Source organism: Camarhynchus parvulus, chromosome 3 (genome assembly GCF_901933205.1).
Source record: "Camarhynchus parvulus chromosome 3, STF_HiC, whole genome shotgun sequence".
Classification (NCBI taxonomy): domain Eukaryota; kingdom Metazoa; phylum Chordata; class Aves; order Passeriformes; family Thraupidae; genus Camarhynchus; species Camarhynchus parvulus.
Window position 1 is genome coordinate 103,477,673 of NC_044573.1, and position 18,606 is coordinate 103,496,278.

Sequence of the window (18,606 nt, forward strand, 5' to 3'; positions counted from 1 at the left end):
GGCATAGATTACATAGAAATTAGAAAAAATAAATTTATGAGTACATGGACAGATCTTTAAGGTGATCCTTAAAGATAGATCCTTCTTACCACAGCCAGAAGGCTCCTAATTAACAGTTTCATTCTTCAGGATCTTGCAACCCCAAATGAATGGTGTTTGCAATTAACACATCTCTGTTCACACTGTGTAACTGACTAGCCAAACTACATCTGTCTTTCCAGGCAGGTTACCCTTTAGATCCTTAATTACAGTCTTGAACTACTTAATCTAAAATGAGATTCACAAGGGGTTGGAAGAGACCACTGGAAGTCATCTAACCCAACCTCCCGCCCAAGCAGCGTTCTCTAGAGCAAGTGACTTAGGATTGCAATGGGTAGGTTCCTGAATTTCCAGAAGTGCCACCAAATGGCAGCTGTGACTCTTGCTGCAGAATGAGGTGAGCACACACAGGTGTAACCACGTGCACCCCTTCCCAAACCTACCACAGGGGACAAGGGGATTAGCACAGCTCAAACAGGAATTTTATCAAACTGACAGAGCAGCCAGAAAAACCAACCACTCACTCAGCTCCTCAATTCTATTAACCACACATTGAACCAGTTTTCACTGTGAGCTGGGGATTGCATGCTGTGGCTAGCCAGTACACAGGGCTGCAAATACCTATTGCTATTTCCCCTGGCACAATGATCTCCCTTGCCCAGCAGAGCTCTTCAGCTGCTCAAGGTTTGGAGGGTTAGTGAGGCTTCCATCCCACTCATACACTAAAGCTGCTCACATTTGCCTTCGAAGTTTGTGCTCATGGACAGGAGAAATTACAGAAAACGCCCAGATGTGCAATGTACCCACAACAGTAAAATGTAAAGCTGGGCAAGGTGTTGAGATGCCAAGTTAGGGCACAGCAGACATGGGCACAGGCAGGAGAGTGATACAGGGGTCTCAGCTTTGAACTGCTCCCTGCAGGCACTGTGGGGTGTAACTGGAGAAGGACTGAAGGTGACAACTCAGATAGTTAAGGTCAATGCCTAAAATTAAGTGGAACAAATCTGGACCTGCATATGCAAAACAACATGTTCTCATTTACAAATAAGATACTTTTACATTTGCACTTTATATCTAGTTTTTGATACAAAGTTGACAATATCCCTAGTTAAAAATGATTTAATGAGGCTACTGTACTGCGAGGCTCACTATAAAATCTGGATTCAGTAGAGTGGGTGACTTTTTTAAGCATTCTTTTGAAACTGAATTTTTTCATGAGCAAGTCAACATCAAAAATTAATTTCAAATTTTAAAAATTGAAATAATCTTTAAAATTAAATAATTTGCTTAATATCCCTAAAATACCATCTTTTCTCCTATTAAAATCATGCTTGATTTCTAATAAATTTGATTATAAATTGCAAATTCATTCTGAAAAGCACTGAACCTTTATTTTGGTTCCAATAAAACACTCAATATACATTAAAAAAATAAATAACATGTGTAGCTGTGTGCACATTTGCACACATGCAGTTTCACTTTTCAATTTGCCAAAACAGTTTTCTCTCACTGAATGTCCAGGAATCTAAAAAACCCAGATGCCAAAATCAGTTCAATTCTGAGAAATCTGGTTAGTTAGCTGCAGTATTATCATTAATTTATGAGAAATTTCTTGTTTTCCTGAGGCAGTGAGAACCAATGAGTATATTCAGCCCATCTCCTCCAGCACAGGCACATTAATAGCTCCACTATAGCAAGAAAACCCTCCACATATACATTTTCTGCGTTCTGGTACTAAGAGGGATTTTGTTATTTTTTGGCAACAAAAGCAGGACCTCTTTCAAGAGACACTAAAATAAAAGGGAAGAAAAATTAATTACTACTTGACAAAGGAGCAAGCAAAAATACCATCACTGTTACAGGAGAGGTATTTTTTCCCTGCAGAGACACCTCACAGAACTAAATCTTCAATGAAAATCAGGAGAAAGCCCCACACATACTTTTTATTACTGCAGTGCAACCTCCCACTGATGAGTATACAAAAATCATTTCAGGCGCAAATTAATTTACTAATTTGTATTTCAAAGTAAAATAATTTGCCTGCATGTTCCACACAGTTTTATTAGCTTAAATTAGAGAGGAGGAAATTAACTCAGCCATGGAAGTTTTTAATTTTGGTTTGGTTTTTTTTTTCATTTTATTAGAACACAGTGCATTTACAAGTACAAGATTATTTAGGCTTCTCAGGGCCTGTACTAAATTTATATGCCTGATTTTAATGGATGATGGGAATGTAACAGCTACCACTTTAAAGGTGAATTGGCAGGGAAAGTGACTTGTAAAGATTCCCTGTAAGGCTGAGTCATTTACTTGGACTGACAAATTATGTCATTTTTAACACTGCTTAAAATATATTTAATGCGTCATTCATGTACAAAGCATGCCATGTAATATTGGATACAATTCTAAATATCTCATGTTTTGTGTAAAAATATTTGAAATTAGTGCATTTGTTTGGGGGGGAGGGTGGGCGGGGGAGCCACAAGAGGAAACCAAAAAATAACAATAAAAAGAAAGGAGGGAATTTTACACCTCACAATGCATTTACTGAAAACTTCCTACACTTATAAACCAGCATGAGGGAAGAAAAAGGAATTAAACCACGCTGATACATAGAAATCTGACAACTAAAAGATGTGTGCTCTCGTCTCCTTGAAAATGCGCTTCAAGCAATATCCTTGGCCAATGTGGGGGACTTGGAGATGGTTGGTTGAGTTGACCGCTCACAGATGTGCTGACATATGGAAGCCAGTGCCAATGCAATACAACCTGTTGTACAGTGTCAGCAGGATAATGACAGAACAGGTTGAACTCCTGCTAATGGCCAGAAGTGGTGAAGGACAACTGTGACATCTCATCTACTAGCCTCTCGTTGCTCATCTGGAGACCAGTGAGAATTGCTTGACTGTCAGTTAAAGAAATACTTTTTATGATGATCTGCTTCCTAGAATGCCCTAATAAAAAAAACTACATAGTAACATAGTATTTTAAAGAAAAAACCTAATAGTTATTATTCCTATATTATATTCATTTGAGGGAAAATAAGTTATGCTTTAAAAGCAGAACTGGGATACAATCAAAGTCATTCAATCATACTGCACAGAGCTGACATACTTTTACTGTTTTTAATAAAAATCTTATCTAAAATAATCTTTTCAAGAATTACTATCTTTGTGCAGAAGATAGCCTAATACCTTGGATAATTTTAGAAACAACAATAAGCACTTGGAAACAGAAAACAGAAGATACTATTTGATTTTTTTCTGTAAGGCAACATGCACAGGAATCCTGTACTGCAGTACATACACTAGAGAGTTCTGATTGGTAGGAGGTGCCTGGGAGGAGCCCAGCCAAACATGGGCTTGCCTCCACATGTAAGTAAGAGATAACACCAGGCACAACTGTACTATCTCAAGGGCATGGAGAGACAGCACTTCACACTCCTTTGGAGGTACTGGCTGATTCATTTCATCTTTTTTGTCTCACCTTCCCCCAAAAGGGAAAATGAGATAACTCTACTTTCTTGCAATGCACCAGATCTATTCTTTCTTCCTTTAAGTCCTGCTAAGATTTCCAACAGCACTCTGATCTGACAGCAAGTTTCATAGGTTAGCCCTATAAAATGCTAAAAAAACTCCTTTTTCTTTTCCCCTGGCTCTAAATCAGTTGCCTTTCAGTTTCAGAGAGAGCTCCCTGAACTCTTATGAGGACAATTAAAGAAGCACAGCTAATTTATCATTCATTGTCTTCTCTTGCTGTCTTGTCTTCTTTTCATGTTCTCTCCTGCCTGAACTCCCAATATTCCCAATGTTCCTGTTGACATAAAGGCTTCCTATTTTTGTTACCCCTCCCTAAATTCTGATTAACCCAAATGGAGAATACACCGCCAATGTACCTAATAAAATTACTAGTTTTCTTCTTCATTTTGTCTATAACCTATGCTTACACAGCTCACCAATACCACACACTGAAAATACTTGTGTTCTCCAAAATGCTGCACAGGTCTTCCTTCAGAGCAGAAGTGAACATAAAGCTCAGGAACATGTACAGATGATTGCTGCCAACACACACTTTTACATGTAATTTGTCTACTTTGCACTCATATACTTGTTCCTAAAATAATGAAAACCCTGACAAAGTTTACTGAAAAAAAAGACATGCAATCTCTCAACTGCTGTTGCCCAGAGAAGCTGTAATCTCCTCTGTCAGAGCTCCTCAACATGACACAGCACCACCAGCAAGGCACATGGAGGCATGACAAGGACATAAAATAATCCATAACTACTGGCCAAGGAAACAAACTGTGTGTTCTGCTATTATACTTACATGGTGAAAGTCAAATGGGAAAAATAAACAAGCAAAAAAATCTTTTCTAAGAAGATTATTTTTCGGTATCTTCTTAGATACAGTAGTATTATTTAAAAAGAAAAGGCTCAAAAAGACTCCTTAATGAGAAAAATCCTGTTTTCTTTATTTCTTATATCTTCTATAACATTACCTTAGTTTTCCTTAGCATTTCCTCTCAGAAGTGATAAATGTGGAATTGTTTAGGTTTCCCCTTTGAAACTATCATTCTGTTAATATCAACAGCCTAACCACACATGACCTCCATTCCACCAGTCCCACCTCTGCCTTCAGTTCTACTTTCTGCACATGAGAAGGACAGATGAATAATGGTCTTTGGAGAATGAAGACCTATGTAGATTTTCTGAACACCAATAAAATCTTCATTAGGGAAGTATTTTTTCTTGCATGGTAATATAGCAATAAAATACTACTATTAATAATTATTTAATGGAAGTTTGAAGCAGCTAAATTCTGTAACTCCTTTCTGGACTTATCACTTACATGCTTCAACATTTACTTGCTACACGAAACTAAGCTTTCTTCCACCAATAAAATTACTCAATCATAAAAAATAAAGGAAATACAATTTATGTCCTCTTAATACATCAGTGTTGTGTTAGTCACTAAGTCTCCAGATAAGTCAGAAGTCTGCAGCCCTGATATTCAGCACAGTGGAAAACCAACAGAAGGGCCCCGTAGCTATGCTCACAATCTGTCCTTGCAAAACATCTGACAGCTGCAACACTAACAAAATTAACAGTGGATGAGTTAGTACCAGACGCTAAACAGTTGCTATAGAAAGACTCATCCACTTCTTTCTTCTTCTCCCCTTCTTCAACCTGGCTACTCCACCACTTGATAAAATTAACACTTGGTATCATTTTTTTCTTTTATTATTTAATACAAAAAAAAAAGAACCACAAATGTCCTTTCATACATAAGGTTATGAACTTCACACCATGATCTCCCCAGACTCTTAAAGAAGCAGTTTGCAGTTGAAAATGACTGTGTTCCAGTTCTCTTACTGCTCTTGAGCAGTGAACACGTATCCACTTGCAGATTTTGGGATCCCACTCAGGGACAAGCCAGAGCTGCAGCTGAACAAGGCAGTGTTTGCACCCTTTTCTGTCCTATACTATCTGTACAATCTCCTTCACAAATTCTTTACTGAAGAAAGGTGCAGTGATATACTGCATACTTGCACTGAGACAGCAAAATCTGTGATGGGGAAAAAATGAATTTAAAAAAAGAAAAAGAGGTTGCAACTGGAGTCAGCAAACCTTTATGTTAAGTTAAACCTTTATGTTATGTATAAACCCAAAACATTACTATCAGAATAGGAATGCCCCTCCCCATGTCCTTCTTCCCAGTAGCTGTGTCAGTGTAGTTCTTTTTACACATTCACCCCGTTATCTCTTTAGGAAACTTGTTGTTTGAACTTTGCTTGTTGAATAAAAAGAGTTTGTGCTAATATGAAGACCATGGGTAGCGCCTGCCTCTAGGATTACTTCATTAACACAACCTCTTGGCAGCATGCAAGAAGCAGTTTTACAGAGAAAGCTGCAGTAACACAGACTTCTTCCTAGCTGAAACTCCTGCAGTCTTGCCCTGCTCTCTCTTGCATTTCAACTTTGATGAAAAATAGAAAGCCAACTTTAAAACAAAAGAAAGAAAAAGGCTTTGTAAAAATGGCATGAGAGAACAATGCATTCACACTGTTAAAGCTAATAAATAGTAAATGCATTCAGCTTGCAAAGATGAAGATTTCCCATTCTCCTAATTTTACCACTGCACACTGCTGAATATTCTGAAACCTTCCCTTTCTTGCTTCTGTCACCAACAATGAGAAAACAATCCAAAGACCAAAGCCTTCTGTCATACCTGTCCAGCCCCTTACTGCCCTCGAACATCTAACTTCTCACTAACAGGATGTGGCTGACACTTTTGCTGTTGATAGTAGAGCTAGTAAAGGATTTGTATCTAAGTGGTGTTCTGCAAAGATAATGAAAGTAAGAAGTAGGGATGAAGGCAAGCAATGGCAGGAGCTGGCAGATATTTCTATAAACAGCAAAAGTGTGCTGACCACATTAAAATGCTTCAATTTTAGCTGCTAGTTAAAGTGTATGCACATCTTAATGATCAAAAGACAACAACAACAGAACAACTGGATAGCTGAGATTTAATACTGCCATCGCTAAATGTCTACAGACACAGAGCAGACACAAAATGCTTGTCACTTCTAAAAACACCACCCCATCTGAAGTGCACTGCATTGTGATTATTTCTCATTCAATTTGCTAAGGTGGGCTTCAAAACATGTTTTACGTCATTTTTTCCCTTCAATCCTTAATACTAACTGGGAAAAAATACTAGTGTTATTTAATAATTTTTCTTACATTTTTCAGCCAAATTTAATTCTTACACTCACATTTTTTGAGAGAGCCTTGAAACACAAGGAGGAGTGAGAAAACAATATAGTTTTCTTCCCTATATGTTTTTCTTCCAGTAGATAATGCTAAACAAATAACATTGCTGTTTGACTCAAAAATACTGTAAGGTAACTTTACACACATTTCCTTTTAGAGCTCAAAGAATCAAAAGGAAGACAAGTACAATAGAAAAAATATGATATTAAAATTTTGAAGCTGAATTTTGAGGATAAAGCAATGACTTGTTTCTTTACAGAATTAAATTGTCCCTGCTCTATTCTAAAAGCTTTTGTTTCTTTTTACCATATTTTAAATCCATTCCTGCTCAGTAAGGTTGTCCTGGAACTCCATGGTAGGAGGCTGCAACTTTCCTCCTAACTCTAGTGCTGAGAAATGCTTAAAGTTCCATGCAGCAATAATGTAGCATTATAATAAATTATAATGCAACATTACTCTTTTTTAAATATGAGATTCATATATACCATCCCCCAGCTACTCTGCTTCTACAGATTCTGTAGTCAACTTTTAAGTAGGTCTTCTACAGGTGTTTTTAAAAGCAAGATTGTTTGCATCATAACTGAAAGTACCTACAAAGCACCACTGCAAACATTTTCCACACCAAGAAACAGGAGTTTCTTTAGGGCTTGTAAGCTCTTTGCAATCTGGAGCCATATGCCATTTCAGTACTGCTTCAAGTCCTTACTTGTTAGACCCTTTTTAATTTTGAATTAATGCCAAGGTTAGACATCACAGCAGAAGTTCCCCATTTAAAATCTTATTCTTTTTTACAAAATACCTAGGTGCATTTTGTGGTGGTAACACAGCTTTATGCTAACAAACAACTAAACCTGGAAGGTAGTCCTATTTTCTTCAGTTTTACCATGCCCTCTTCTGCCCCCTCCCACTCAGTTTGGAGCCCATTGAATGCCCATGGTTATGAACTGGGCCACACATTACACAGAGAGCAGGTACAACCCAGGCATGCAACAAGGAGTCCTTCAACTTTAAAACATGAAGAAGCTGCTTTCTGGACTGCCTGGTTAAAATCTAACAGTTTCTTTAGAAAGGTCAACAGACACTGCACACCTAGAAACACATCACTGGAAGCTAAAATTAAAAAAATAAGTGAAAGATGAGCTGGAGGACACAATACATACTTTTGACAAAGCTGGCTGAACAGCACTTTGGGAGACAGAGGACCTTTTCCAGCCTCCCTCATGCTGTGAAGGAACAAGAACATTGCTGAAGTCAAAGGTCCCGGGCTGGACAGGTTTACCACCAAAGGATCCTTCAAAAACAAAGGCAAATTACACATCAGATTTCAAAAGTAATGATACAAGACTTCTTTCAAGTTACTTGATACATGATAAAGAGCAATGTAACTTTCAGTCTTAAGAGTGTTTCAGGGTGTTTTTTTTTTTAATGTTGATGTCAACCATTTTATTGAAATAAGTTAAGAGCAGGCTTATTATTTAAGGAATAATAGTTGCAAAACAAACAATTCTTGGTGGTAACCAATAGCTTTGGAAACAGGCACGTCAATGAGCCATTCTGGTTCTCACAAAAACAAGCAACCTTTGTATTACCTGCTTTACTCTTACCCTCACATGCACTGAAATTCATCTGGACAGACAACCCAGGTGACCACCTCCATAGGCCAGTGTAAGATTGTGCTCAGTGGCTCTCTGCTACTCAACCCAAGGAATGGGGCATCCAGCTTCTCTGCTCTGTGAGCCACACACTGCAATTTCCACACATCTGGCAGCCACAGAAACACAACCTGTTCCTCCACAGACCAGGTGCTGTGAAGGTACCAGCAGTGCCTCACAGCAAGAGCTGATGGCAGATCCCACAGTGCCCTGTGGCACCAGGAGCCAGGCACAGGGTGCATCCTGCACAGCCCCTCTTGGTATGACACTCACCCCAGCCAGCAGGTTCTGGGTCTGGAAGAATCAAGCCAATCAAGCCAATTTTAAAGCAAAATTTTAAAATCCTGCACTGCTTACACACCACTTGTTACAACGACCACAGACCACCAGCTCTCCCTAACATGCTCCAAGGTTCCTGTGTGCCCCCAGTGCTCCCTACTAGCTGGCCTGACTCTCAGAAAAACAGATAACAAGTGCCAGATAAACACTTGGAGAGGGCACCTTGTCCAGAAAGCAGATCCAGACAAAATGTAAGCGATATGGATACACACAAATATGAAGTATTTGCTTTATATGCACTATCAAAAGGTGGGAGAAGGCCCCTTACCAAGCAAGAAGCTGCAGGTTTCTGCATTACTATTAATTAGACTACTGCAGCCTTCTTATTCAATGCCAAGTTCTGCACTGGCAAACAAAGACCAGAAAACAGAGTCTTTGCTCCAAAGACCTTATTTACATTGTAAGCATTGAAATTTAAAATAAATCTTTCAACCTTATGGCTGTGCAAGTTACACATCAAGCATAAGCCAACACCTCACTGGCTTGCTAAGCCTTTGGGCAAAAACAAGCTCCAGACCTCTGTTGTGGCTTAGGATAACTTTGTGAAGCATGTTGCTGCTCTGAATTGCCACTGGAGGAAATAAAGACAGCAATGCAGTGAATTTTATACTGTTCTTGCCTGAAGGAGCTATGAACATCACCTACAGCAACACAGTGAAATCATCATCATTTCAGAGGTATCCACAACAGAATACCACTCCTCTACCCTCTCTGCCACCAGAAAGCTCACAGCAAACAGCAGGGAAAAGAAAGGAAAAAACTAAGAAAAAATCCTCTGTAAACTGTTAGCTTCAGCTAGCAGAGGGAAAGGGGTATTATTTTTATTGCCAACAACATATGATGAAACCCCAAGTCTCTAAGACATGACCAGAACAGCGGAATATTCTTTGGATAATAGCCACAGGAGACACTTTCCCATATGCCTGCTATGAGCTAGAGGACAAATTTGTTCCTCACTGAAATTTCACTTCTCTCATTTTAATCCTCTGGTCTGTGAAGCATGTAATAAACTTTACAGACCTTATCAATGAAGGGCAGGGATGGACTGGAATAGAACATTTCACAGACACTTTCTAGAGCCAAACAAACTATTTCCTGTATCATACGTTCATACTGAAGAAATTAAATGGCAAGTAAAAATAAGCCAGCTGCTCCTTCTTAAGGAAAGGCATTATTTGATACTTCAATATCAAAAAATGTGAAAGGAAGTAATTCCTCCTCCTTCTCTAGGGCTGAGTAATGAGTTCTGTAAAAGAAATCAGTTCACAGGTAACGTAAACCTGCTAAGCAATTAAAATGTGAAAGAAATGGGAGAGTAACAGAGTGCTTTTAATGGAGATGTGATTTCCTGTCCTCCAACTTCTTCCCACATTTTCCCAAAATTGTATTTCTCAGTGCATACTTACCAATTGAGAATCTGAAGTATGACAGATTTTTAACTTTGTTCCTTTCTCCTTTATCTCATACATCAGTTCATTTAGTACGTGAGTCTGTGCCAAGTTCTTAAAGAAAGAAAAAACCAAAAAACCGTGAGAAACATGCTGATTGTTCAATTACAGAGTTTCTTTAGTTACATATTCTAGATTCAGGGGTAGACCAAACCAGATACACCTCGTAACATGTAACTGAGGTTTTGATCCGACCACTAGAAAGAGCACTAAAAAAATCACTAATTTGACTGTTTCTAAAATTGTATTTATTTCTTTTTCTGTAATTTCAAAACAGTAATAACTTTTTAATTTATGTTGAACAACAAGATTTTTTTTTTTTGGATGAGAACATTATTATCAGAAACCATTTCCCTCTTTTAAACACTGCAGTCCCTCTCACCTTGCCCCATGAAGCACAAAGGCTTTGGCACAATGAAAAGTATTATCCTTCTGAATTTAGGAAAGAAATCAACTCAACATATCTCATCTTTGTTTCTTTATTTTTGGTCAACTCTGACAGCAGATTACTTAGGCTTCTACGATGCCCTAAGTATGGACAAATAACAATTTGCAGTTTTACTCTCTGATGAATTTTGCAATCAACATCATAAACACAAGGTGAGGTGTGCCAGTGCAGAACACCTATGTAGCAGTGTTCTTTCACTTGTTCACTCCTGCCTGCAGACATAGAGATGTCTCTGCTCAGCTGACAACCAACAGGATGGTGCAATATAAAACCCACTAAGGCTGCTGCTTTTTTTGAGGGTGTTGAATTGGTTGTACACTAAACATCAATAGATGTGTATTAGTATAGCTCATTCCTCTTACTGTAGTCACAAAAATACCATAATGGATAAAAATAATTTTATAACTGCATCCATAGCAGGGGTTTAAAATCATCCCAATGAATAGTGCAGACATTTACATTATGCACACAGTGCCACTATTCACATCACCAGTATGGTAGATACCCTGCATTGGTCATGACTAATAATACTGAACTTCAAATAAAACCATATGCTACAGTACAACCCACACACGTATGCAGTGTGTAAAACACTTGGCATTTTCACTTGTTTCATTACTGTGCATAATGCCAGTGATCCAGGAATTCTTTTTTATTATAACAGGAAACACTCCTTGGATAGCAAGGAGTAAAAAGAATTTGAAAAGGACTTTCAGAAAGCAGAATGAAGACTCATAATACTCAAAACCTTTTCAGAAGCCCATAGATTATACAGATTTAGTATTTCTGAAATCTGTGAAGAGAAAGTGGCATGTTCTTTCCATCTTACCTGCATGACAGCATTAAAAAAGCAGGTATTTCCTAAATTATTTATTCCTTTAACTGGAACTGATGCACCATTACCAGAACTTTTTCCTTTCAGTATTTCACTTGTTTCACTGTTTTCTTCACGAAGACGTATGATTTTTGATGAACCTATAATTAAATTATAGATTAATATGACCACATAATTGCATAGTTTAATCAATTAAGTCCTTTCATTATTATGTTTATTAATGTTAACATATGTGGAAGATACCTTGATAATACTCTAAGCTGCTGCACGCAGTCTTAAAAACACCAAAAACCCAAAAAACTAGATATCAACCGATAAAGCCCTGGGGGTTAAAAAAATGCCCTCAACAACTACATACATCCAACAAATCCTCCATTATAATCATACTGTCCTATGAGACTGTAACTTCCACAATTAGACAAGCAATAAAGAAAGTAAAATGAGTTATTTACTAACAACAGGCAGCTGAGATAAATGTTCATTAGAAACATCAGAAACACCACCCAAAGGCTGCTTTTTGGTGCATTTTAAAGGAGGTAGCCCAAAGTTACCACTGAATGCTGCAAGTCTTTATCAATTCTAGTGTTCCATTCCAACAGCCTTGTCAACAGCCCAAGGCTCATTATCCCTACATGTGCTCCTCAACTCACCTCTCTTTGTCACAGCCTGAGGAATTACTAATGCAATCCACATACATACAATGCTAGTGTTTTAATTTCAAGTAACAAAAAATTGATAAAACTATGCTATAACATCCACATAATTCCTTGTTTCCTTTATTATTTAAATAGATGAGGGACAGCAAAGTTAGACAGTCATTAACTTGTAGCCTAGAGGTAATAGAAAGACTTGAGATAACAATATTTAGCCTTGAATTCTACTAGCAACTTTCATACTGTCATGGTTGCAGGACTAAATGTGAACATTACTGACATCTGCAGTGTCTTAAATATTGATTAACAATGCACGTCAATGTAAACGAGTTATGGACTTAATAGATGCCAAGAACTGTGATGCTACAATCTCTGTCTTGACATATGAATTCATGTATTTGTTCTAATGAGTTTCACATTGAAGTCTCATTAAAGTGTTCTTGAGAAATAACTAACAGACCTATTTACGTTAATGAAATTCTCATGCCAAAAGGTTCTTTTATGTACACTCCTAAATACCTTCTTGCTTAGAAAAATGAAAAAAAAAAATTAAATTAAAAAGAAGTCATTAAAATATCTATTGTATCTGGCAACAAGCTTCTGACGCAGTCTGCCTGCACCCTACGGTGCCATTGAGGCACAACTATTCTCCCAAATTGTATCAGAGTTTTTAAAACAGAGTTAGAGGTGCTTTGCTGTTTAAAAACATTTTAAAATGTTCTTTTAACAGTGCTTACACAGCTTTAAATTACTCTCCTTTCCACTCAGGTGGAAAATTAAGACGGTACAAGGGCAAAGTAAAAGATGGAATTCTCCTTGAAAAAGTAGACAAAGTGGTTTTGAATATAATAAACAACAAGCGAGCTGCTCACACCCTTAAAGAGTCACTGTTTTATGGGCTACATGAAGCAACACCTTTTAGCTGGCATGCTTAGAAGAGGAATGCTACAGTGTCTGCAGCTCATCCACCCACAGAGCTTCAGAACAGCCACAGCATGGAAATAGGAGCTCCAAGTTATCTGCAATTCAAAGCTACTGCTCTCTCTCAGAAGTTTAATATTATAACTGGAGATGTTTTCCCCTCAGAGAAGTGGGCCATCCAGAGTAGTGCTGGGGAAAAGAGATGGTTAAAAAGAGAGAAAAAAAAAGATGGAAAAAAAAGCCAAAATTGTGGAAATAATTTGTGTATTAGTATACCACAGTTGTTGCATTTATCCATCGGCATTCAAAAACATCTGGGACAGCATCTTAAAGTAAACAATGTTCACAGGGCCATCTGGACAAAACTGCAGGCAAAAATTAAAGCATAAGCATATGGAAAAGCAGATTTTTCTCTTCCCTTTAGCAGTACAGGATGACAAATGTCAAACCTAGATCTGTCCACGCTTCACTGTGCTATGCTTTGCAGCACCACCTGGCTCTCCTTGCACAGCCACCAAATATGGACAGCACTGCCACAGCGGACCATATCTGCAGGGCAAACTCGATAAAAGCATTTCACTTCATGGTTAAATGGCAGCTTCACACAAGTAGCAAGGTTCCATTTGCTGAACCTTACATACAAATTATTTAAGGGAGGGAAAACAAAGCCGAAGCATCCAGCTTTGTGATAAGAGCTGGATGAATACGCAATTACAAAACACAAGAAATGAGAACCAGACATCCGACTGCCACAAAGCTGGATAATTAGGAGGATATATATAGGGATAAGGATATATGTATAGGGATAAAGAGAAGCAGTAGCAAATTGGAAAAATGCCTGGATGTTGGTATCAAAGTTAGGAACCTCCTTTCATTCAGAAGGTTTTAATTACTGCCGTTTGATTTCTTAAAAATTTTTAAAACGCAATCCACATGACATTTTACTATGGTTTTTGTACCTGTGAAAAAGTCCTGACAGAAATGTGCTGCTTTGCCATTACAAACATTACCTGCTGCCTTGCTTATAACACACAGATATTTTTAAGTACATATAAAGAGCCAGAGGAAGGACAGCAGTTTTTAATTTAGCTCTGCTCAATGTCCCCAGCTCAGTGATAAATGACAGACAGGCCTGAAGCTGAATGTTTACTTGACATGTGAAGAGTTGGTCAGTCTTAATAGAACATGCTGGTAATGACTGTGATAGCTAATACTTCTACAGATTGGGGCTGGAGGGTTCTTCTGTGAGATTAACCCAAGGCTACAAGCATGTTATTAATCAAAAAGCTAATATGTAATTTTTTAAAGTGAATTTGCACTGAACAACTGTTTCATGGACCCTTGCTGACTCAATCTGGCAATCCTGTAATTTAACGGGCGTGCTTTTGGGTATGAAAAGTGACTTTTAAGCCAGTATATACACAAGGATCCCAGCTGAAGGATTCCATCAAGATGGCTGTCATCTGCAGCTGCCCACAAGGACCTTCAGCTCCTGGCCTAACAGAATAAAAGAAGTAGTCCAAGTCATTTGTCCACACGCAGTAATATTTGTTATAAAGGACCTTGTTCATATTAATGAGAGCAGGATGGGTGAAAAGCACAGAAGTAATTAAATTCAGACAGATTTCTATCGTCAGTTAACTCATCTTTTAGAAAATTGACATGGTAACCCTTAAGCTCTCTGCCTTCCCCAGGTAGTGTGGGCATCAGCCCTAGGCAGGCCTGTCCATCCCCAGCAGGGACAGAGAATCCCACACTTGGGACTCACATTCAGACCATGCCCCTCTGTCAGACTCTCCTGCTATTCTGCTGCAGAGGTGACCTTTCTGACGCAGCCATACAAGGACAACTCTCACCTAAGCTGTGCCTTGATCACCAGAACCTTCTCTTCCTTTGACAAAGCGTATCTGGCTGCACAGACAGTCTGCTTGAGCACTCTTGCCAAAACCCCTTGCCCAGCTCTCCATCCAGACCATCACACCCTACTGACCACCTCTCCATAGGCAGCAGGTCAGTGCCCACCTCTGGTCCTACCATGATATCCACTTCCAACCCTCAGACAGCTGCTTCTGACAGACACAGCCTCACGCTCACCAAAGCTTCCTGACATCACCCTGCTCTCCCCCATGCTAGAAAGCCCCCTTCCCACCAGAGCCCTGGGAAGAAGGGCAGCAGAAGCTGCTCCTCTGCTGCAGCTCTCGCCTGCAAAGCACCCCCTTCTTGCTGCTCTTTTCTTCAGCTTTTTTTGTGCCTGCTCCACTCACCTGTGGTCCCGTCCTGAAAGCTCTCTGGAGGCAGGGAACACTGCTCTGTCCCACAGCTGCTCAGCACCAGCCTCACAGGCAGTGACTGAGATTCCTAAGCCAAACATCAGCATGGACAATGATTCATTCCACAAAGCAGAGCCACTTACTGCACCAGGTGTACAAAAACACACGGTGCTGACACATCCACTTGCAAAGGGAAACTTATTGTGGGTTCCTCATCAATTTGTTTTGCCAGCATTTCAAACATTTGCAGCACACATGGACTTCTGCACCGCCTTTGCTGAAACTGAGCTCTGGCTGGGGGTGCAGATGGCATGAAAGCAAGAAGATAAATGACATCAAGGTTTTTTTCAGCCAGGGGAGTAAGCAGTATTGCTCATCTTTTCAATGCAACTTTTTTTTTTAATTAAAAATAAGGGTTCCAGGAATACACACTTTCATTCCAAGGTCAAGCCTTTTCTATTGAATACAACTCTGGTACTTCAGCTGAAGGTCTTCACAGTAAAAGCAAGGTTAACAGTCTGTCTTTCTTTTACCAAGTTCTCATCATGCTGTATTATGAAATGCTACTAAATTGTCTGGCAGTCCTTTTTTATCTAAAAAATTTAGATTTTTTTTTCAACACCATACAACAATTAGAATCCAACCTTTAGAAAAACAGCCTGGTTTTCTTCTGAAATGGTCACTAGCTTTACCTTTTAAAGGCTGAATTTCGCTAGTGGTGTTACAACCCTACAAATCAAAGATTATAAACTGTAATTTCATTTCTCTGAGTCTTGCCACAATGTTATAAACTAGAAAAGACATCTACACAGTGTGGAAGAGCAACCTATTCAAGGAGTGCTTTTGATCCTCTATGCTCAAATGACTTGTGTTACACCTCACAAGCAAATAAGTGCACGGACAGGAAAGGTGAGAATCCATGGTTAAAAATGACAGAATGCCTAAAAAATTTTTTTGTCAATGATTCAGTTTTCATTCCTTTGCAAGGAGCTTACTAGCAAGTAAGCAAATTTGAAAGAAAATTTCTGACCAATAATAAAAATGTCTTTTTGCCAAAGTATATTTTCAGATTCAGAGAATCAAAATGTTATATTTTGCTACTTAATTTTAAGTAGATAGAATGGTCTTCTATGACTCCAAACTACATGTAAAAGTCACTTAAGAAATAACACCATTTTTCTCAATATGATCCTTTGTCAATTGCTAATATCCACAGCAGAATGCAAATCTGCAAAGTTATTCATCACACTATCAGTTTTTCCATACAAGTCTATAACTCTCATATGTCCTATAAAATGGTATCTATCTTTATACATTAGTTACAGCCATCAAAACAAAAATCAAGTTGCTAACTTTCACTTGCTGGCAAATCCAGGCAGCTGAACTTACTAGAAAAACCTCCTTCCTCTGCTTTCCCCTCCCAACAATAAATTTAACTACAACATTTGAGAATATATCTTCTTCCTTTCCATTCTATTGCCACACAAACTGATTTAATTAACTGCTCTATAAAAAGTATGCGATCTTATGTTTCCACCAACATATAATTTGGCTTTTGTAAAGGAAAATACGCTTAAGATTCACTTTTAAGACTGCAAAACAATTTGTTTTCTCCAGTAAATGAGCAGACACACAGATTGCAATGTCTCAGCATGGTTCCTGTGTACTACATGTGCATTATGTCCATGTGAAGCTCACAAGTGTGCCACACGGACAATACTGCACCTGCCTTTCTGTGGCAATCATCACGGCCTGCTAACCTTCTCCACAAAACAAATTTCTGGGTGGTACACCCTAGAAAGCAATCTTGCTTCTTTCTTCCAGCTTGTGCCCAACATGACCTCTTAACCAAACAGACTCCTCTAAAAAAAAAGGGAAAAAAAAAAAAAAAGAAAAAGCAGGCATTGCTGGGTACAACAAACCATAGGATCAGATGTGAAAATCACACAGCTGCAAGCATTCTTTTGGGAACCCAGCACTGGGATTTATCTCAATCGCTTAATGTAATTACAAAAGTCAGTCATGTAGTAGTAATGTAATTTGCACATTTTTACAGCTGAAGTGAAGTTGAATCTTTATGAGAGGCCGAGTGAAAAGCAGGGATCCTGCTGCCACACTATTCCACCACATTAGTACCAAATGACAAGCATTTTGCTTTTGTTTATTTTCCAAGATGCATTAATTAGGAAATCTATATAACCCTCTCTCACATGTTTCAACCGATCATTTTATCTTTAAATGAATCCTGCACTTTTGAGAACTGAAAAAAAAAATCCTAGCAGCCCTCATTTGCTACTTAATCCATGTTCATACTGCATTTCTACAGAAATTTCTACACAATGCTATTTGAATTTTAATGATGCACCATGCCAACCAGTTGTTACAACAGAAAGAAATCCAGACATAAGATGAATTCTTGTTACAGTGCCACATTCTGCTATGAGAACTGTCTTCACTTTGACTGCTTTTTTTAGAAAGAAATGGAAAAGCAATGGGGAAAAAAGCACAAGATTGATTTTTAAGCGAAAAATATGAATTAACTGTCAGTTTTACACTACTTGTTTTTACAAGTTATTTTTCTTTTTTTTTAATTAGCTTATGTTTTTAAGGGGTGAATACACAAAATGAATTTTAAAAATCTACACCAACTAATAATTTAAAAAATGGTAACTACACTGAAAATATCAATGGAACATAAAATAAAATGTTACACTAAAAAAAATTAAACCAAAACAAAAGTAGAGCTAACTTTCACAGTAATACATCATGTCCTTTTGTATTCTGGACAACAGCATGAACTACATTTCAATTTCAGATTTTCTTTTTTCAGAATCCCTAAAGGTAGTCTAATTTAAAGAAAAGAAAAAACCTTAGATTTTGTATGGGAAGTACCAAGTCTGTCATTTATCAAAATGAACCAAGAGTGCCAATTCTGGTCGGGAGTTCCCTGTCATGCACACCAGTCATTTATAAACACACGGCTGTTTTCCAGCCTCTCCCAGCAAAGAGCCTGGCCTAAAGCAACAGTCCTGGGCAAAGAGATTTTCTGTCCTTTCCTTGCCACTCAGGAAAACCCAACAAATCATCTCTGGGCCAACATTCCCAGAGCTTTCAGGAATGCAATCCAAACTGTTCAACACAGACAGAGTGGAGAGGGTCACAGACTTTCATCTTTAAAACATCACTGGAAGTACACACACACAGTTAATGCATCAATCCTGCACTGGA

At 38.3% G+C, this 18,606-nt stretch overlaps 1 protein-coding gene across 3 annotated transcripts in view; it reads right to left on the reverse strand.

The window, feature by feature from the left end:
• Nucleotides 1-18,606, reverse strand: part of USP45 (ubiquitin specific peptidase 45) — a 50,089-nt gene that overhangs the window by 16,027 nt on the left and 15,456 nt on the right. For all 3 annotated transcript variants that reach the window (XR_004060586.1, XM_030944897.1, XM_030944899.1), the window contains exons 6-8: nt 11,529-11,674; nt 10,210-10,305; nt 7,973-8,103 (exon numbers count right to left, since the gene is read on the reverse strand). Coding sequence is in view for 2 of the 3 variants with exons in the window: in XM_030944897.1 (XP_030800757.1) it covers nt 7,973-8,103; nt 10,210-10,305; nt 11,529-11,674 (373 nt within the window). In the remaining variant the exon portion in view is untranslated. The remainder of the gene's footprint in view (nt 1-7,972; nt 8,104-10,209; nt 10,306-11,528; nt 11,675-18,606) is intronic.